This window comes from Chanos chanos, chromosome 5 (assembly GCF_902362185.1).
Source record: "Chanos chanos chromosome 5, fChaCha1.1, whole genome shotgun sequence".
Classification (NCBI taxonomy): Eukaryota; Metazoa; Chordata; class Actinopteri; order Gonorynchiformes; family Chanidae; genus Chanos; species Chanos chanos.
Window position 1 is genome coordinate 45050474 of NC_044499.1, and position 22590 is coordinate 45073063.

The 22590-nt window shown below is 42.2% G+C and overlaps 1 protein-coding gene across 1 annotated transcript in view; it reads right to left on the reverse strand.

Moving 5' to 3' along the window:
* The window catches only part of exoc6 (exocyst complex component 6), a 31063-nt gene extending 11008 nt beyond the window's left edge, over positions 1-20055 (reverse strand). The window contains exons 1-18 of the mRNA XM_030773572.1: positions 19944-20055; positions 14344-14515; positions 12668-12715; positions 12439-12529; positions 12003-12048; positions 10419-10623; positions 10171-10323; positions 9853-9921; positions 7179-7262; positions 7011-7057; positions 6707-6827; positions 4473-4544; positions 4194-4291; positions 3659-3764; positions 3292-3401; positions 1613-1724; positions 1366-1500; positions 633-812 (exon numbers count right to left, since the gene is read on the reverse strand). Of these exons, the coding sequence (XP_030629432.1) occupies positions 633-812; positions 1366-1500; positions 1613-1724; positions 3292-3401; positions 3659-3764; positions 4194-4291; positions 4473-4544; positions 6707-6827; positions 7011-7057; positions 7179-7262; positions 9853-9921; positions 10171-10323; positions 10419-10623; positions 12003-12048; positions 12439-12529; positions 12668-12715; positions 14344-14515; positions 19944-20041 (1947 nt within the window). The 5' untranslated portion in view covers positions 20042-20055. The remainder of the gene's footprint in view (positions 1-632; positions 813-1365; positions 1501-1612; positions 1725-3291; positions 3402-3658; positions 3765-4193; positions 4292-4472; positions 4545-6706; positions 6828-7010; positions 7058-7178; positions 7263-9852; positions 9922-10170; positions 10324-10418; positions 10624-12002; positions 12049-12438; positions 12530-12667; positions 12716-14343; positions 14516-19943) is intronic.
* Between the last annotated feature and the right edge of the window lie 2535 nt (positions 20056-22590).

The following is a 22590-nucleotide window of genomic DNA, read 5'->3' on the forward strand; positions in this document are numbered from 1 at the left end:
AGTTTGAAAGAAAAGGGGTTTGACAGTTACTTGCTGAGGCAAATCGATCGCTCGGAATAGTTCGGTAAATAGAAATTTATTTCGATGGGTGCAAAGGTCTGAAGGGTGACTTCAGGCATCTTAAAATGAAAGATTCCCTGAGGGACTGTGAGAATTGGGTGAGCCTTGAGAGTGAAAGGCAAGCAAAATAAAATCTTAGCAAAATCATGCTCATGACCCTTTGTCTTATTTCAAATGAGGCATTAGGTCTTTTCCAAGCTGAATCTGAACAGATATTAAAAACAAATATTGTAAACTGATGGTGACCAGCTTCCAAATGTGTTAAATGCAGCCTGATCTGAATAGCTAAGTGATGTGTAAAACTGCTGAGCTGAGTAGTATATTGTTTGGGTGCCGTTAGCTGTCCTGTATCCTGACCTCCCAACACAAATATCAAATTACAAATACCCCTGCATGCAACATCAGACACTTCATACATACAATACCACCACATACAGACAGAGTCACCTCGATGAGAACATTGAAAACTGCACCACAAACAATACGAGTGCGGGAAAATGACCACGTTACGACGCCAAAGACTTCCAATGACTGTCTGCGTGCTCGCGCTCGGGGTGGACGGTGGAACTCACGGGAAGGTGCGTGAAGACTTGGAAAGTGCTCCGTAGGAAGTTGATGAGATCCATGAGGTATCCGCTGGCACGCCCATCCGACTCGGCCATGCTCCATTCGTAATCGGCCAGCTGGATAAACTCATCGATCTTCTGGTTGAGTTTGGTGTAGATCTCTCCCTCGGCGGCGTGTCTAGCGTCCTGACGTGAGAGACCACCAATTAAAGGACCGGCCAACAGTTCGAAAGTTCAACCAAAACGAAGTGAATTCAAATCTTATTTTCATTACACCAGAAGCGTGCACTAGCTCCTATGACACGTGATCACTGATGTAAGTGAGAAGACTTCTGTCCTTGAGGAGCTAATGCATTAACAATTCGCATTTTGCCTCCAGTTCAAAAGGCGGCCGTTCGAAAAAGCAAACACTACCTTATTCAACCGCTCAGAGATTTCTTAAACAAATTTCAGTAACTGTTTTTCCTTTTGAAACACTGACATTTTGGGGGAAAACCCATAATTAGCACAGAGAGTATCCTGATGCTTATGAACTCAGGGGCAGCATCTGCTCTGTAATGTTCATGACAGCTAAAAGACTAATAGCTGTTGCATGACCGTGTCAGTCCAGATGGCATCTCTTTATCAGTGGCACGGACCCAGTGCGCCCCCCCCCCCCTCCCCCCCAAAAAAACCCAAAAAGAAAACAAAACAAACAAACAAGAAAATAAGAAAAAGGTTGTTATAAAGGAGATCTCACCTTGAAGGTAGACAGCCCGTAGAGCCTTGTTGTGTGAACAGTTTCTGGGGAGACGTTTGTGATGTTTGTGATAAAATCTTCCAGGTATTTACAGGCTTGTTCTAGGTGGGTTGTATTTATGATAATTTGAACTAGCTGCAAAACAAAATTAAAGATGAAATCTTTATCAATCCAAAGCACACGTAAAGGCACTCCACAACTACAACCCATGGACGGTACAGCATATTTTGAGTCTCGTCGCTTTTACCTCAGTGAGTCCTATATGTGGCTTTTTGATAAGGTTCTGTAAGCAACTGCTTAGTGTTCTTGTCAGCAGCAGGTTGGTGGATTTACGAAGCATATCGTCGATCTCTGTTGAACTGCAAACAAGGGTTCCATCAACGATTAAGGACGAAAACATTTTACCATTTCACCCAATGCCACCAAGTAACAGATTGATGTGCCATGTTCAGGATTAACCTATGTTCAAAATTCTTGTTTTTTTTAGCACGCAGCATAACAAGCTCAGAAGAACTCAGACTTTGTGTCAACACCAACTCATCAGAAGCACTATACTCATTAAGATAGTGTTCACCCTAATTAACTTCAGCAACAGAAACAGTGTGATTACGCAAAGAGGTGTCAGTTTTTGCAGGCCGGGGCTGGTGCTTGTTGATTTAGCTGATAGGGGACTGTGTATCACTGTGACAAGTGTTGATTGGGAGGGAGGGGTCAGGTAAGTAAACGCTCTCTGGAGAGGGCCAGAAACCACTCATTACCAGTTGCTTAACATGACAAAGAAACAATTAGAGAGGAGTGTGAATCGACTGGTCATTTGCATTGATTAACAGGGACAAGAGAAGGGGGGAAAAAGTGTGTGTTAAATCAATCCTGAAACACTGTTCCAGCCTGTCAAAATTCCTAAATATAAGTCCACTCTAATAAACCACAAAAGTTTCCACTGCGCTCAGATCAGTCCAGAATGGATGTTTTGAGAAGATGGTACAGGAGGCTCAGGAGTGGTACAGTTAAGGATTAAAGGGCTTCTCACTCTGAGTGGAACAGATACGACCACAGAGCTTCTGATCCAAGGTCAGGCTCAGGGAACCTCAATCCTATTTTTCTGTCGTGTCGCCACAACTGACACATGATGCTCATGGGAACGTTCTGGAAGGTCCAGTGTGGTGTGGAAACGTGTGTCGCGTGGGTGGAAATATCCATCTCCCGCTGCAGGTTTTTTGCTGGAGGGAAAGGCCTAGCCTGTGCTCAGCCGTAGCAGTTTTTCCAGTAAGCCTGGCGGGTGAATGGGAGCTTGGCCCTCTGGGAAAGGATTTGGGGTGCCAGTGACTAGCACAACACAGACCCCTCACAACGCCACGCAGAATGCCACGGAGCTTAAAAAGAACAAATATTGGCAGAAGGGATGGAGACGGAGGGGAAAATAAAGCTAACCCCGTGTGTTAATGGTTGAGAGACAGACCAAGCAGCGGGTTGGGTTTGGGGAGGGAGGCGGGGGGGGGGGGGTCTTTAGCCTGCCTTCCCATAGAGAGACTGTTTTCTGTTTTAGGGTCTGCTCACTCACTCTCCCTTCTCCTTTCTCAAATAACAGCTCCATTGGTCAATACTGACAAGTGCTGAGTGAAAGGAATGACAACAAATTCTGGTCTCAGGACAGCTGAATATCTAGTGATAACATTTGCTTGCCCTTTCTTATCTGACACACTTTACTTAGCCCTCTATCGCTGCCTCTCGATTAGTTCAGCAAGAATGATTATTGGCTGAGAGGTGTTTTTAGGACACTGTAACTCTCTCCTCAACATTTCTGGCTTGGTTTTTCAAAACACTGGTGTTGATTTAATATGTCTAAGTATTCATTAGAGGTGAGGATTTTTAAACAATCAGGCCTGTGGTCATTTCAGTATGGAAAAGAGGAGCGTTTTAACTCACCTGCGATGGAGGGACTCTGAGAACTTTAGGCTGGCGTAAATGAACTCCTTCACCTGAATGTAGATTTGAGGCACCGACTGGGACATGGGAAGCTTCTTTGGAAATGGTTGCTGTTGAACAAAGCACACGATGCAACAGATGAAACAAGAACAAAATTCCGATGCAAGGGCTCTTGTGAATACTTAACAGGATACAATTCCAAAAACATTTCAGCATAATTATTTGGTAATAATAACATTTTTCCTTTTCGCTGGTGAAAGACGCTGATTCAGCTTAACAACCATCTAACGAAGAGAGAATCAGGCATTACAGAAATGATGTGTATAACTCTTAAATATTAAATTAGGCAAAAATGTGTTTCACATACCTTTTCAATCTCTGCATCATGGAAGGGGAATCTACCAGTGACCGATTTGTACTCTTCCTCATTTTCCACAGGGATGGGGCTATAGTTATCCTGCTCAAATATCTCTCTGTTTCAATGAAGATGAGAAAAGAGCACATTTGTATAACAAGCTGAACACAAAAGTTAACAGACTCCAACACCAATTAAACACACTATGACCACAAAAGAAACAGATGAGACTTGGGCAATGGTTTTGACATGAAAATTACTTTGGAAAGGTTTGCAATTCACATGACCGTTCAGAAGTCGAGTGCATGGAACCCCCACACGTTTGCGAGACAGGTGGTGTGGTTTTTGTACTGTAAATATATGGGTAACAATATTGTGATTCATGAGGGAAGAGAGAGTCTAACGTCTGGTTTCCATAAAAAGACTCAGTCCAGCACCTGTGTGTTGTGTGTTCTCTTCAAACTGTGATCTGCGGGACCATCACCGAGCCATATAGGCTCTGGCCGTGAGACTGGTTTTATGTCTCTGGTTCTGTGTGTCAGCTCACCTGAATACTAGAGCCCATTTCTTCAGCAGTGTTTCATTGTACTGATCCCTAATCTCAAACAGAAGGTCAAAAAGTCTGTTCACTGTGAACCCATAGCCCTACAGGGGGAAAAAAAAGATACAGCAAAGAGATGTGAGTACTAAAGATCAAACAAATGAAGCATTTACGACATACAGTTCAAAGTTAATGAATTAAAATTAGAACTACAAAGGAGGTGGTTGAAATATCATAACGGTAAGCCAACTATGATGTGTCCGCCCCAAAAGTGCAATGTTTTACCTGTAAAGTGTCAGCGAATATGACAATCAGGTTCTTCAGCTCTAGGACCAGATCTGGGTCATTGCAGTAAGACTGCAGAAAAAAGGAAAGGGAAACATCAGCTTCTAAACATTTGAATATAGTGCTGTGTGTGTGTGTGTGTGTGTGTGTGTGTCTTGTATATAGACATACACATACTGATGAGAGGAAACTTTTCAAAAGAGCATGGGGGCCATTTAAGCCCTTACTTTGACTTTAGCAACAGTTTTACCTTTTCGTCAGATAGTTATCAAAAGTTTAGGTTTTGGACAAATACTGATAAAACTTTTTCCATTCAAGCATTATGAAATGCCACATTAAACCTTCATAAGCCACTCATGACCTCATTTTTTATTGGGGAGTGATGTACACAGACATCTGAAATAAAACGTTACCAAATTACTTTAAAGTCAACTGCAATGGGCAGCAGGTTGCTTACTCATCACATACACTGGTGTATTAATGAGTCTTTAAGTACATTAGCATCTAAATGAGCAGATCACCCTTCCCCCCTCCTGAGATTCCAGAGGCGAAGTGGGGAGATGGAGCCTGCCTCGTAGGGGAGGTCTGTCCAGGAGGTTACAGAGGGGAGTGCAGTGTTTGACCCAGTCAGGAAAGTGATGACTGACAGGATTAGTGAATGCCTGTGTGCACGCGCGCGCACACACACACACACACACACACAGCCTTTTTCTCCGACCTGCCCACCCACCATATCAGCAAAAATCAGCACTCCACCACAGAGATTGCCTCTAATGCTCTTTTAATGTGATGGCAGTGTATTAGATGCCTCAGAGAAACTCAGGTACTCTGTGTGTCTGCAGGCGAAATCTGCAAGCTAAATAGATATATATGACCAGATGTTAAACTATTTTACATCAGGGCATAAGAGCAGCTGCTTGTAAGGCCAGTATTTAAAGTAATCAGCAACTACAACCCTGACACAGACTACAGTGATCTGCAGTGATTGTAGTATAAAGGACAAGCAAATGGAGAGTAGTTGTCTGTACAACAAATGTAACCCCACAGAAAGCCAGTTTTCAGTAAGTTTTCTGACAGACATGATGTGGGCTGCCACTGACAGAACCAGTGCAGCGAGCGTTCTCACCATTCCAGACGTAGCCCTTCTCCTGTCAGACTTGACTTTGTCAATCTGAGAGGGACACTCTGTAAACTGGTATGTTAGTGGCAAATGGAGATCCTCCCTGTGCGGGAGCTGGAGGTTTGATTTACGGCCCCCCTCACTAACGTGGCTCTCTCGTTAAACATTTACATAGGGAGCAGTGGCCTGCCTCTCAGACGCAGGGAGTGAGTGCGTAAATCAAGCAGCTAAATGAGCGCTAGTCGGGCTCTGACACAGAGCGTCACTCCAGGCCTCAGGCAGCATCGCTCAGAGTGACTTACACACACACACACATACACACACACACACAGAGTAAAACAACAATAAACGGTAAAACAACAGAGCAACCAAATTCAATTACTTTAACTTTCAACAAGTTTTTTTTGTTTTTTGGGGGTTTTTTTTCCACAAACCACTGCACTGCCCCACATCTCTTCAAAAGCAGTTTTACAAATTAAAGCAAAACAGTTTCCAAATGTAAATTTAACCACTTTTTGGAGCTGTGATCTACTTTAGCATTCAGCAGCAAAACTCTTCAGTTTTTTTTCCCCTTGGATAATTCATCCCTTCCTTTTAGAGAAGTAGAGCAGCACCTCAGTAAGGAGAGTTTTAGTCGCCCCTGTTTTTTTGGGAGGTTTATTTTCAAAACAAGGCATTTGGAATGATAATTGGAAGCATTTCCTGGTGAGCCCTTTCAGTAGCGATCTATTCAATCTGATCTAATGGAGAGGTCAGTTGGGCCTAATGAGGACAGATTGCAACAATAACAGCAGATTAACTGTGAATATTCTAAACTGCCAGGCTAAGAGTGTGTTTGGAGGGCCCAGTCAGTTGTAAATCAGTGAGGGATTATGCAAATACCCTGCGGCTGAGGCTCACAGCCTGGGTCCTGCGGGCCAAACAAAGAGGTCAAGCCGGCCCACTCCCACCACTAGCTAACTTTCAATCACAAAAAGACCGGGGCCAGGCCGCCAAGGACAGGATGATCTGTAATCCTCACCAGAAACCACTCTCAGTCTCTCCTGTTCTACAGTCCCCACATTAATGTGTGTGTGTGTGTGTGGGGGTGTGTGTGTGTGTGATGGTTACTTACAGAGTGTGTGCGAAGAACGGCAATAATTTTGGACAGGGCCATGTTCCACAGCTCATCTGTGAAGGCTCTGGTCACCAGTCCCTGTGTGGCATGCAAAATGTGGTCCTCCACCACAAAAAACCTGCAGTGAACACACAGAGGTCAGGGTCGGGCAGTGGCCCTGGATTGGCCTTATCTCACTCAAAACTGTATATGATGGCAGAGTTAGGCAGTATCATGTTTGTTATCTGCAGACAAAATCTGAAGATACAGCAATGCGACAGTGGCCACGTTGCTCAGAGATATCAAATCGTACATTACTCACCCAACAATCTGATTAAAGTACTTTCTGTAGCCCTCTACCGTTTCATGCTGGGAAAAACAGAAACACAAACCATATATATATATTTGAGGCAAGAGATAAGATCAAAGGGCAAATTATGACATGGAGAGAGGGTATAATACATTTTGAACTAATTCATCTAGTGCTCACCATATTTGACTGGGGCTGCAGTACCAATCTTGCTTGTTTTTTCCTTTGTTTCCTGTAGTAATTTTCAAATGTCTCTCTGTCTCCCTGCGAAAGATACAAGAACGGCAACATCAATGACAAACACTGAACATGAAAGCAAAAGAGAAAAACATTTGCAGTCAATGAAACCCTCCTGATTTAGACACCTCAGGATTCAAAAATGTACCTCACTCCACAAAAAAAAAGCCCCGGAGCTGCAGCAGCACCGCATTTCCTAGATTCTTCCCTCATAAACAGTGCACAAAGATGCCAAATGTTATTTGTTCAATACTAGTAAATGAGGCATTTGATATAAAAGGGGGGGGGGGGGGGTGGGTGGGACTCCAACAACTGAGAAAAACAAAGTACAGTTGAGACAACAGGTAAAAGGCTTTCAAACGTCTGGCAGCCTGAGTTAAGCCTCAGGTATACAAAAGTTCGTCTAGATGCAAATGTGCCAAATGATTAGATCAGTGAGCGTAAATCAGACAATGACTTGGCACCTAGGAATTAAAAATGTGTAGATTGTGTGCGAGACAGACTTGTTTTTGCACGACCCAACCCTTAAATCATTTTTTTTTTCGCCGTGCCGTGAGAGGTTACAGCTGTGGCAAATGAGGACATCTGTACTGCTGAGCGCATGAAGGTGTGGAGTACAAAGTTTGTGTTAGGTGGTAGTTGCTTTATCTAGTGCGGAGTCCACAGACTGTGTTTAGGTTCATGTGACACATTATAAGATTATGTTAAGCCCCGGCAGAAGACGTACGCTGCATAAATCAAGACAGCTGGGAGGTGTAGTGTTTTTCCACAGGCAACCTGCGTGGTGAAAGTAGACAACAGTCATGGTGTGATAGGCTGTGATAGGTTACGGTAGGCCTGACACGGAGAGTGAAGTAACAGCCAAAAAAAAAAAGATTCTCTATCTACCAACTGCTTCTCACTCTCTACTACATCACAGCTCCATCCTTCATATGTTATCAGTTGAACACTGGGACAGTATTCCTTAAGTACAACCTCTGTGCTTCAATTTCCTGGATTATCCTCACCAATATCAAGGAGTCTCTGTACTCCCAAATGATGTTAGTGATCTCTGTGCTACAGGTTGAAGGGATTTCAAAATGACCCAATCTAAGCCCCGTTTCACTTAAAAAAAAAAAAAAAAAAAGTTTCATAATCAAACACTGCTGCATGATCTATGTGTCGGTGATTATGACAGCATGGATATTACTCCAGATGTCACACAGCCTGGGGCTACGTCAAATCAAATTTTTTATCAGTCATTGGGCCCTTAAGGTATGAAAAATGAGAAAAAATCTCATTTATTTCATAAGAGAAATTCTGCCTGGACGAAAGCTTAACAAACTGATTCCTGTGTTGGAATCACTTCAGATGCCTGTATAATAAATTCACTTTGGAAATGTAAATCAAAATTTTATGAAAAGAAAAAAAATAGCATTCAACACAAACCTTCTCCTTTTTACTGATAACATTTTCTCTCTCATTCATTATGGATGTCCAATCACTGACAAGATTTTAACAACCAATTCAGATGCTGGAATTTTTTAAAATAACCTCACTAAATGTGGGAGCTTATAAATATGCACAACGTGATTCAATCACTCCGTACTGTGACATTAAGCCCAAAATTTATTCTTAAATGAATGAAACAAGCTCCCACTTTTAAATTACCTGGTGCATGTTGTCTTTTATCCCTGTATGACTAATTCCATCTTTCTAACACTGCATTTTGGGCCAGGTCCCCTTAACAAAAAGAGATCTTGATCTCAATAGGTCTTTTTTTCCCCCTGGACAAAGAAGTAAATAAGTAAATATCAATAATAAATGACAATCTTCCTCCAGAGCCTTGATTAATTACTTACTTGATTAAACACTTAATTGTCACTATGTCTCTTTCTCTCCTGCCGTCCCCCTCTTTTCTCTTATGATCTCCGTGTGCAGGCTAACAGTGGCTCTCGCCCCCTGCCAGCAGCCTGGGAGTGCTGGGGGAGCGCGGCGGTCGAAAGCCCCCGTGTTCTCATTAACTGAGCCATTCAGGGGAAACCGCGTGCCATTGACTCATCCTCCGCCCAGTGAATGCGCGGCAGTTCGTGCGCAACATGAATGCCCAAGCTTAGCCCTTTTCTCTGTTTTGTTTTTACGGCGAAAGGGGGTTACTGCTCGGTCAATCCTATTAGACGCTGGAGTCTTTATTTCTACCCCCCCCTTTCTTGCTGTGTTTAAGGACACAAGATTAGTTCTCACCAGATGAGAGAAGTTAGGGCGCAGCAAAGCGCTAACAAATTCGTTCCCAATCCCCGATAGTTTTCTTTTTAGCGAAACCGAAAAATAATAGCGATGGCACGCCAATAAAAACGCTGGAAATCCCAATGCTTACATAAGCCATTAATGTTTGCTGAACCACTTGGGAGAGAAGCGTTTTACTGATAACACACTGTCAACTCAAAAAAGGGAAAGAACGAGTAGAGCCATCCATAGGAATGTCTGTGGACCAGAAAACAAGCAGTGATATTCAGAATTTGATTGAGCGTGCCTTTGGAGCTGTTGTCATGGGCAGTGTTGCTATGTTAGGTTCACTGAGTGTTCATTCGGGTTTGTTATGGTCCAATCAGTGTGACCTTTCTGAGAACTGACTTACCAAAACAGTGTAGATGTGGAGACAGCGGTAAACAGGGGAAAAATCCACTAGATCTTGAGCCGTTAAAATCTTTAAATGGAGAATATCAAAAACACGAGATTCAGTTAGATAAACATATTGCCTGAGCTCTCCAGAGGCAGTTGATTTTATCAAAACAACGAACATGCCGGTGACAAGCTTCATATGTTTGTCTGGGATTCATTCAGATTTCATTTTGAACACAGTTGAGATAATGGCATTTAGTGCACATGTGCTGTACACTCGTTCAGCTACAAACAGTGGCGGCGCTGTATGAGATAAACAGCTTGAAAGACATGCCTCTTCATCTGCCTCCTCTTCCTCTGTGCCATCGTCCGGAGCCCTGCCGTTGAGCTGAAGAGGACCGCGTCCGTTCAGGCTATAAAGAGGCTTAGCACAGCCCAGACTGGCCTGCCTCTGCAGCGCACTGTTAAACGTCCGGTGCTGCTGGGCCTGCAATCACACGAGAGCAAAGTTAAAACGAGAATGGTTTCGACGCCTCTCCTTGCCTGCTGACTAATGACCATTTATTGCACATGCAAACTTACCTGTCTCATGGCTGTTTCCCCTATCTTATCGGAGTGCTTTCGGATACTCTCGAGGAAATCTTTCAGGTCAGACATGGAGATGTCTTTGATTTCTTCTCTGAGTTTAGGAAGCGTCTCTGCCATGATCTGACAGAAACGGTATTGGCTCACGCGAGGAATATAAATGTTTTCAAGTTGCTCCATTGTTTTCAGAGCCGCGTAGTATCTGGAAAGGAGGAGGGGAAAAAAAAAACCCTATATGATCAGCTACTTCAGCTGCATCAGACTAACACATAACAGAAAGTTGCCACAACTGACATGGTGGAAAATTGAATCACTCTGAATCCCATTTCAATCCAACATTCAGGAGTGCCACCAAAGGCCCTTTTCATTCCTTAGCAGAAGTGAAAAGTAATAAAGATCTGTCTTTGTGACTCGAGACAGGCCGTGCCCCCGTAACACCATACAAAGCCGTGTGTGCTGAGCCAGAATCAATCCCAGAGTGGAGAGATTAGCCTTTACGTGTCATATTTCAGATCTCACTTGCCTAATAGAAAATCTGGGCGAGATGACATGAGCAGGTCACTCTTCACTCTAATCTATATGACTGTAATCCCATCTCAGGAGAACTCTTAACTAACTACGGCCCTATCTACACAGGAGTATCAGACCAACAGCTAAAACAGGTCAATTGGTTTTTAATTTTAGCAGTGAGAGTAACAGGTGGTTTGAAGCACAATGACTATTTTACCAGTCGGGTACCGGACATTCATTTTTTTCCAGACTGTAGCTAATGCCTATCATATATACAAAACGTATAAATCAACAGGAACGCAGGAGTACCTTTAACATTACCCTTACAGAGTCAGTCAGCGGCTTAAGAGCACCAGCTTTTAATAGAAGATATAATGGTCATTTGACCCTTTTTCAGTTGTCCTGTGCCTTACATAGTTCACAAGGCTTTAGTGATACATCCTTGTTTTTGCAGGACTTCATTTGATTTCTCTGTTCTATTCCTCTTCAGCCGCTTCTGAGCAGCTGTTTACAGCCACATTCATCCCAATATCACATGGTGCGTACTTCTAACCCAAGCTCACCCCTGTGTGGTTCATGTGAGACCCTGCGGAGTGGCCATGGCGCCCTTCCCAGCGAGGGTTACATGTGAACTGTGAAAGAATCCCTGCCTGATTAGAAACTGTCCCGGCCCCGTCATTAGCGAGCAGTGGCGACACACAGATTAATGGAGAAACGCATTGCGCTAATTGCCTCAATTTGGATGAGGCCTGTGATGGGCGCGCTGGTGAGGGCCAGTGCTGTGAAGAAGGGCACACACAAGGTCAATTGTCTTTGCGTTTGAATAGTTTACTCATTCATAATGTGTTATGATTGACTACGTAGACATTAATGGACAATGAAGGGGCATTATTTTCAGGTTCAGAGTGACCTCTCATCAACCCCCTGCCTAGTCAGCAAGGGAGCAAATCAGTTATTTTTTCACGAACGAGCTCAGAAATATTTCACAATCTGACTAAAATGGTGTGATATATGTGTTCAGTCATGTATATGTGTTCATTTGCTGCAATAGCTAAAAGGAGAGAAAGTTACCTTTTAGATTCAAGCTGCTCCTTCAATTTGCTGTACATTTCTAAAACTGTGAGAAAATACAGAAATAAAAATTAAAATAAATGCACTCTAAATACATAAGCACAAGTCAAACTCTCCCTAAATATTAGCAACAGTAATTATTTTCTTTCAGAGACAGTACATGGAGATGAGCTTCAAAATTAAAAAGAGATTAAAAAAAGACACACCATTTCAACCCAATCAAGTCAAATTTCCTTTTAGTAACAGCACAAATCTAATTTGTTTTTAATCAATCAGAATTTTCACAGTACTGAAAGCCGTTTAGATCGGATCCTACTGAACTATCTGCGCGGGTGGAAACAAGTGTTAACGGCGAGCGCTTTAATGAAGGAGAGCGTGGATGTGTTTATATGTGTGTTTTCGTCTCTGTGTGGGGATTTGACACGACATGTCTCACCAGGGATACAGAGCTGAAGCTTCTCCACAGTAGTGGCCATGTTCCTCTGCTGAACCCTGCAGCGAATGACCTCTTCTGTTTGGGCTGTCACCTTACATAAGGAAAGGTCAAAGAGTGTAGAGCCCTCACAATTAACGAGACGGTTCATTTTGTGGCTATTGTTCATAGCTACATTCTTTTCTTTTCCATTCTTAACAGCAGACATCCTGACAACTCAAATGTACCATACCTCTCGTCCGGCGTCTTGAAGTCTTCGATTGGTGTCGGTAACTTGGACCTTAAAACATAATATCACTTTTGTTAGACAAATAAGCACACAATTCCCTGTTGTAACTGCTCACCCTTGTAATCAGATCATACTTCATGAGGAGTCAAGAACAAAGGGATGCAAATTCAAATTAAATGTGCAGCGGGAACTTGAACTTTTGGTCGGGGGAAAGCTTTTATGCGCCGTAATCGCTTGTGACAGCCCTTTCTAACAGATTCTGTGACAAACTTCTCAATTTTACTTGGGATTTTTGAACTTTACTTGTTCCTCTGGGTCTGTCAAACAATTCAAATCAATGACCCAATTGACCACTGGTCCCTTCTTGATAACCTCAATGAGCTCTATGTGCCATTCATTGTCTGCGCTAAAATGCCGATAGCATTTTCTGGTAATTAAACATTCATTTTTTGCTGAATACAAACACTGGGTGGTTGATTAACATCAAATGTGGAGAGCTCCACAGCACTGTACCAGTGCGGCACTGCAGGTGCAGGGACCGCACGACCGCAGACTTTCCCACATACTACGTCTCATTAGGTCATCGTAATAAGGAAAGCGCATTTTGGTTTATTAAAACTCTCATTAATTCTCAGACAAAGAGTGTCCAGTGACCTCATTGATGCCGTATCTGCTCTCTTGTTATCTGAATATGGTTTATATAATGTGTGTCTAATTACAACCCTTGGTGAACCACTCCTGCATCATTTGGTGCACATATTTCACTCTCGGAAGTGTAAAGGGAGCTAAAGAGAATTGGCCAATGATTCCATTCCGACGTCTGTTAAAACCCCGCAGATTTTCCATGAATGGCAGACATTAATAGATCTTGTGGGTATCTCTACACTTTTCAAAGCAGTATAAGCTTATTTATCAACCTGTACAAATCATAATAATGCAGCTAGTTGTAAACCTTGTCATATTTGGATATCCCATTTCTCTCCTCGTTTAAAAATAGAAAACATAAATAAAGGCTACAGAAACACAACGATGCAGAAATGGCGGGATACAGTACAATGTCCACTCCTGCAACATTGTTTATATCTAACATTTACGCTACATTTATCGACTTATGTCTCCAAAAATGTTCATCCGGAGCTGGGAGGTATAATTGATAGCACAGAGAGAGAAACTGAAGGAAAACCCCAAAAGAGTGCTTTAGTTTCAGCCCTTCAGTTTCTGGTTCTAGACCTGCAAAAGGGGACTGACCCACACAAACCCCAATATATATTCATCCCCACTGGACAATATTAGATCAAGCACCCACATTAATACTAGCCATGTAATGAAGAGCACTCTCTTTATCTAGTTCACTCTATGCGAAGCCTAAACTGGCAATTAATACTATAATGTTTTAAGTATGCGTTTCATAAACTATGCCTTTTCCCTGATTACTCAATGAGATTTTTCCTCTTTGTTCATTAAGTTGGGATGAATGTGCTCTCCTGGTGCATTTTTTTTTTTCAAAAAGAACATTTTTTTTATCAACAAATACATTCTTTCAGGCATAATGTACTTGTTCCGGTTAAAAATAAACAAAAACAAACAAACAAAAAACAGTGTTGAGTTATTATGAAGAACACTGAATGCAACATCACTCAGGACACATTCTGCGAGTTCATAACAACCACTCCACTTACCATCAGTTTCTCAGCATCTGCGCGCACTTTGAGCAGTTCAGTGATGGCATCCACGAAGCCCTGATGGTGGAAGTTGCACATTTTTTCAATCTCTCTGTCATGATTCCGTATTCTAGCGTCCAGCTTTTCCATAAATCTCTTGTGTGCATTGGGCTGGTCATCGTACACAGACCTGAAAAACAAACAACATATTCAAAGACTATTCAAAGCCTGGAGAGCGAGTCAGTACAGAATTCTCTTAATTATCTCTCTCAGGCATAGCACGGCACTTATCACAGGGACTGATCTGACAACTTGAAATCAAAAGATCTTTGGAGTTACGTAACAAGTCATGAAATAAATAATATCAACAGACATCCTTTTTCCTTTCTGATCTGAAAGAACGCTACCTTTTGCACCTCACAGCCAATATCTTCCTCTGTAATCTTTCGGTGGAATTCCAGATGGTGGTTTATCAATCTCGAGCAACATTTATCAGTGCCTGGGTTATCTATTGTTACCCTCAGAGCTAGCAGAAAGCACAGCTAGCTGGCTGTGAGGAGGGAACAGGTGTTCCTTGTTTTGCAGTATGTTGCAAGATCACTGGGAGGCATTAATCCCTCCTGCTCTCCATAACTCTGGCCCTCGCTCAACACCTCCAGATGGTGAGCCGTGAAGAACAGAAGCAATCTCGGCGAGGAGAGAGAGAGAGAGTCACTGATATCATTCTCCTCTTCATTCAGAAACTGAGCAAGACGTGTCATGCTGCAGTAGGAATGAGTACAGACAGCCATGGTGATTACACACAGCTAGTCCATTACAGGAATGGAGTAGGTTAGCTATGTGCTTTCAGTGCATGTCCTGTTTGTCTAAGATTCATTGTTCAAAACATCCCATTTAATCTGCACAAGGCTGAGAATATTAAATAGGCAACTTTGCATCTAAGATCAGGTGATTCATATGCCCATCTCCTCTAATGAGATAATAAAACATAATGCTGAGCCTTTTTATTCAACGTATATGTACCTGTCAGTTACATTTCTAGACTGTTGAAAACAAGCGTTTTTCATAATTCAGTATCAGTGACACTTTTTTTAAGCGCTAAAATTTGATAGTGAAGGAGAGATCTTTGTATTTCATTCCTAAAGAATAAACATTGTTCTATGAGGAGGCCTACACACACACACAGAGTAATAGAATAAAGCGAGGCATCAAAGTACTCTTCATTAAGCACTGTTCATTTCACAGCAACATTTTTTGTAAATCATACAAAGAACAAATGAGATCAAATCTACAGAACAAAGACATTTTTTCAATATTCAGAGGTCCCTTCTAGAGCCTTAGAGAAAGCCTCAGAGAAACAGGCTGTGTTGTGGCTGGAGTCACCATGATGATCAGTCTAAAATCTTTAATACTCAGCCTGCACAGAGTGTAGACTAAAGAAGAGAGAGCGGGGCGAAGCGTTTTTAAAAAGTGTTCAAAGTGCACCACCTAGTGGAGATAAACCTACATGAACCAAGCACTAGGAAATACGGGATACTTCCAAGTTATTCGGTTGCTAGGCATATTACAGATGTATTACCATTACCACACATACGTCAGGCTTTCATCCTAATGATTACAGCCTGCTAAGTCTACGGTACTGTATATTCAATACAAAATTATGAGCAGCAATGTAACACATTGATTTCTGTTGTGTTTGCGACACTGAGCCAACAGCATAAACCTGGCACTGTGGGGAGGTCATAAGCTCTAACAGAACTGTAAATATGATAACTGTGCTAATACAAGGAGATAAAGACTGTGATATTCTACTGACGTGTAAGGCTGTGTTCACACGAAGCTTCGCTGAGCCTGTAGTTTCCTTTTATGGTCTGAGACTGCATACAGAGAAGCTCAGTCAATACAATGATAACACGATAGCATCTTCTCGACCAAAATCATGCAAGAACGTGTGAAATTTCAATTTCGACAACCCCTTACTTCCATCTTCACCGAAGCCTCATAGGGAGGCCCGCTTTTTAAAACAAAACCGACAGGCCCACGCGAAGAGGCTAAATACGGCCGCACGGTCTGAGGTTTTTGGTCAGACGTTCCTGTGAGCCAGCACAACTGACAGCGATAAAGTTGAACGCAAAATTTCAGACAAGTCTCTATAACGTTCCCTTTGACAAGAGAAAGCAGAGGAGCTGCTGAGCAGTCAAAACAGCCTGTCAGTCCGAGCTTTTCAATCTGACACTGCTCTGCAGTAAACCATACTGTTAACAGAATTAATATAGGATCCCTCACAGAGAATTACTCTAAGTGTCATCCATTAATCTAATCCCAGTTTTGTGATGACAGTCATGATGGCACACGTTATTGAAATTATGGTTATTTCATGTGAAATATTCTCAGTTTGGATAGAACAGAGATTAAGAGAGAGACACAGTACTGCTCAGCAAGTACTCTATTCTGCTTTCAACTTTCCATAAGATTAGACATTTCGCTGTAAAATATGATTACTTGTACAATCACAGCATGTAAGCACATCCAAAAAGTATGAGTAAACACATCTCTTGGACATTCTTTCCCTCATTCGGAGCGTGGGGAAAGAGGCCGACGTTGCCACGAGTAACCGTGCTTGCAGTGATATAATGTCACTTCACAATGAATGGTTGATAATCTTTGTTTCACTGCATGATCTGCTGTCAGTATGGCTAATTCCTGAAATGCTTTCAGTTACCTTACGCCTGGCAATCTCAGCTTATGCATACTTATTCATAAATGCTTCAAATGGGAGGTTTAAGCCAGTAAAAATGCTAGTGAATCCCGCGTCTGATAGCGGGGTTCGTCGCCCATGATGCGTTGGCTTTTCCACTAATAAACGCTCTTCATTTCCTCCCTACCTGCCACCACTACTTCCTGGCCTTTTCAAACCCAATCCTGCAGTCGCCTTGTTATCTGACGTCTGCCTAGGCTGGGGGAAAAAAGGTGACAATGCCCTTTAAAAGCTGGCACTCTCAACACGTAGCTTCCTGCTGCTACGAACACAAATACACAACCTTCACACTGCTTTAAGATGAAATCATACAATGATGAATTCTGCACATCACATCCAGCACATTCATGCTATAGAAAACACACACACACACACACACACACAGTGATAGGAGCCCCACGCTTACAATAAGTTTCCTTTTTCCTGTTATTCTGGCCCAAAAACCATAAGGTTGTGTCTTCCTGCCTGGCCCCTAACTACTGTCAGGAGAGATAATAGAGAAGAGGAAGCCAAGAGGAAGCCTGCTCACCAGTATAGAAACACTGCTCACTCACAACTCATCTGACTCAAATGGACTTTGATATTCAGGATTATAACTCTGTCAGATACAATCAGGGAGTTATCTCCTGATATAGGCTACGCATTGGCAAGCTTAACTGGCACCTGTCTGCCACACATTACATGCCATTTTCAAATCTGAGGGAAGTCAACCAGTTCTCTAAATACTGAAAAGATCTGTCTAAGATCTGTGACAACTGACACAAACAGTCTAATACTTATTCTGGGTTTGTAACACCTTGAGGGTATGATGCACTTTTCAGGGACACACGTAGAACAAGGAAACAAAACGGACTGGGTTTGTGAGAGTTAAAGAATGACAGAGCTGAATCTGTAGCCTGGGGGCACACGTGAAATGCTAAATAGAAGCTTTAAGGCACGTTTGTGGCAGGACTTTTGTAAAGTGTCTGTTTATACATCTTTTCCCATCTCATCCACTGCTGGCTACAACAGATTTTCAATTCAAAGTAGGCAAATGTAAAGGCAAGTCAAAACTTGCCAAAATGTAAAGCCAAGTACAGTGTTCTAAGAGAGAGAACTTATCATTTTTATTCTTTATTTTTAGTGTTTTTATTTTGGTGTTAAATGTCTCTACAAGTTCTCTACAACTGAGATAAACAATAGCCGTTTCGTCTTTTGAGGATGTAATGAATGGAAATGGGTTAGTGAATCTATTCATTGTTGTATTCGTTTTAAAACGGAAGCTCCCTTCAGCATACGCACAAAACAAACAAGCTTGTGACCTTTGGAATGACATCTCGCTCACATGAGTTTAACGATGATTTAGTTTATTATTTGAATGAACTAAATCCGCCACATAAGAACATACTTACTTGTTCATATCAGTGACCTGTGATTAGTGCAAATGGTCATAGACGGTTCTAAAACTGTGACAATTACACATTAGTACTACCTCTGTCATGCTGCACATAGGAGGCGGTAGTACTAGCTCTCTCACAATGCACATATGAAAACGACATTCAACGAGTTGTCAATTAAATCATTGTATATAACCTCAATTAACGGGGTCTACGTCTGCAGCTCATTGTTATAGTGTGGATGACACACTATAACAAACTAACCAGCTATCTGTAACAATAACGCCGTGGCAGATAATCCGAAGCTACGCTACCAACTTTTGAATTGAGCGGACAATACTACTCCTAACAGAACCCTGCTAGTGGTTTAAGGAAATAAACCTGCAGGGGGCAAATTCTATTAACCTACCAGAACCAGAAAAAAAACAACACGAGACTGACGCATTCATATTTCATCTTGAAAACAGAGATATTCAGGCTAACCGTGAAGCTGGTATGGTAGAGATGGTATAACTACAACCACAAGCTCCAACTGGCTAGCTTTGCAATATTAGCTACTAGCCAACTTACAACCACACCCACTAGGTTGCCTAAATTTCGGTCAGTTTTGCAATGGACCACAAACACTTCTACAAAAAAACGACTTCTCATGAAAGCAGATAATATAGCCTAATGTCACGATTAACTGTCAATATTAGTGCACACACATGTTTTCATGAGGACAGTCTCTTGGCTAACGTTAGTTAACTTTAGCCGGCTGTCACAGGAAAATGGGGGTTTTGTTGCTGGTGGCACAGCGATAGGCCCTGGCTGTCCGTCACACAGCGGTAACTAAACGAGGTTAGTCATACATTTCCCAAGTTATGTTTATGTTATGTCATTTTTTTTTCAGTCAGCACACACAGATCTCGCCTTTTGGCCATATGGACAGTCAGCAAATGTGAGGGCATCACTAACGTCCGTTATGTGACGTAACTAGCTAAATCTAGCCATAACAGCCATGGTGATAAACAACCAACTCAGTAACTACTTCTGAAATACGTACCACTATCAGTTCAATACAACTAAAACATTTGCTAACGAAACTGGCTGTTGTAGACATCTGGTTGAGGTTGACAATGCTGTTATAGCAAGATAGGGTAGCTAGGTTAACGGTCACTGACTTAGCGACAAAATCAATGATGATGGCAACATCTACACTGCTTCCTTGAGCACAAACACACGAAGAGCTGTGTCGACTTCCTGCTTTTGTACGTCTGCACTAAGACAGACACTAAAAAAAATCAAATTTGGGCAAAGGACATTCAGCCATGAAGGTTACTGATTTCCTTTATAGTACTCCTGGGTAATATGTGCTTGCTATCAAGTAGGTTAGGCTGGCTAATCTACCTAGCAAACAAAGGCCTGACACCATCCATCATTACCAATGGACGACAAATAGCAAACGAATGAAGGAGACTCCGAAATAAGCCACGTTCACCTACCGAAGTGTTGGTCCAACACAGGCTGTATCAGTGCTTTCAATTTCTTGTAATATTCGTTCATGTTCCGTGATACTCTCCAAGGTTTCATTCTCCGCCATGTTAGCTAGTTATATTCATCTCACTGAGGCAATTTGTGACAATGCGGTTCAAGAGATCATTGCCATGTTCCACCAATAGGGGGAGATGTGAGACAAGGTGACTAGTGGGTAAAACCATGTACTGTGTAGCCTCGTATTTCGGTCATGCGTGTTCTTTGAGCGCACTTTGAAAATAAATATTTATAGCGCAGGTATAAGTAAAGTATGCATCCTTTTCTGTAACCTTGTACTGGTTTGCATTATTCGGAATTTAAATTAGTCTTGAGGATTGACTGTAGTATTTTATTAAAAAAAAAAAACAATAATAACGACACAAAGCATAGTTAGGATAAACAGAAAATAAATTCCTTTAAATTAGGATTTTCTCAACATTATAAAATAAACAGCATCCATCCACCCATCTATCATCAGCATCATCAGCAATATAGATCATTAACCAATCGTTCCTCAGACGGAGTTGAAGATTACTTTCCTCCACCCCCTTTGCTATGGAATTTAGTGTTCTGCCTGATTCACACTATTCGTCCTCATTGATGTCAGCCGATGTACCTGAGCAATTCAAAACATTGTTAATGACTGTATATGTGAGTGCCATTACACTACCTTAAGGTTGTCCCCAGTGGCAAGTCTACTGATTCAAGTTCAGCAAAAACATTTCCATAGACTTTCTCTTCTCTGCCATCTTCTTCAGGTGGATTTGGGAGCGTTCTCATTTTGTAGCTGTCCATTTGTGAATATATGAAACTCCCTGTGAACCAGCTAGCTGGGTCTAGATAACACCCTTGCTGAGGTCAGCAAAATACAGCCTAAGGGAAATGGCAGCCTTGTGATCCCTGGAACTTTGAATCCAACAAAACAGACTTGATTGCCCATTTGTTAAACATTTCCTTGATCATACTGTCATTTTGCATATTTGTAAACTGAATTTTGAAAAGTATGCACCTCAACATTTCCTCAGAAATCACTGTATCAGATCACCTTGTGTGTGTGTGTGTGTGTGTGTGTATTTTTTTTTTTTTTTACTTGATTTGTGTAGATACATTTTTTTTAGACTACAAGTTCAACAAACATCCACTCCATCATTGTCATCATTAATATTGGTAACTACTTCTTGTTAGTATTTAAATCTCTGTTTTTCATATTATTTTATAATGAAAACATATAATACATCACTTGGACAAGTATGAACACCTGTATGCTGACAGTGCATTTCCTTGTTGCTGCATAAAAACAAGGCTGCCCATGACCCCACTTACCCACACTGGAAATGATTGCCGTGTCCGGGAAAGCTGGGCGATGAACTTGGTCTCAAAAGCTGCTCCGTTTTGCTGATTCAATTCTAAAGCTGCCTCTCACTTTAGTTATGGTGAATTTATCCGTTTTGCACATTGTCTTGAATACTGACATACTTTATCCTTTGCACCCCAGAGAAAAGGTAAACCTCATTGTATGTAAATCCATATAGACTTTGTATAACACACACAAAAAAGAATGACAGCATACTGTTCAGCATACCTTATTTTCAGAGCTCTGCTATGTATGTATAGTCTTGCTATATAGTCTTGCATGGTTTATCAGTGCATTGTGCTGGCATTATATTTCTAACATGACCTGGCTAATGCATCTTTTTTCAGTGCTGTTCAGTCAATCTGAGGCTGACTGGGACTCAGACATGGAGGAGTTGAAATCTTTTGAAGTACAAACTTTGAAATTTTTTTGTTAAGCCTTTAGGAATAGCCCCAGGAGCAGGTGTTTAGATACACCCACAATAAACATGTTTGTTTATGGTCGTATAGCTCATTTACCAGAAAGAGAAATATACACATAGTTGTGACATACACCTGTTGGGGTGTATTCTCCGGTTACCTTATGAGGTAACCATAGCCTGCGGCCAGGAACAGATGTCATCAGGTGGTACCCAACCTTCCTTGAGTGTTTCGACCCTTAACCACGACACTTTCCAGTTGGTGGGCCTGCAGCGATGGCCAAATCACTGCCCATCTGCTCCTGGCTTCCAGCCTCCCTCCTCTAGCCTACTCCATATCCAGCAAGAGGCTCATTTTGCTTCTTCCCCGTCCTACAAACTGCTTGTTTCTTGCTCCTTTCGTCCTGGCCCAGAGCTGACAACAAGTTGTCAGAGTTGATTTGGCTGGGAAACCTCTACAGCCAATCTCCGCGGGGAACAACCATGCCTGCCGTCCCCTGTCCTTGCACCCCTGATCTAAGGGTTGGTACCTCAAGGCCTTTCTCTCGTGGGCCGCTTCGCATCCCTCCTCCCACGGCACCGTCAGTTCAACCAGAATTATTTTCTGGTCTTCAGTGGACCACCATACAGTGTCTGGACAGAGGGTTGTGTGAACCACGTCCTGGAACTTCAGCCTCCTTCCCACGTCGACCTGCCGGTTTGCAGCACATTGGGCTTCGGTCTTTTGGTTGAGAAAGGCCTGGCTCTCTCTTTGATGAAGGCGACGGCCTTCTTCAAGTCCGTGTCGGCTGGCCTTTTCTTGCATCTCTCCCGCTCTAGTGTGTCAGCAAGAGACAAAAGCACC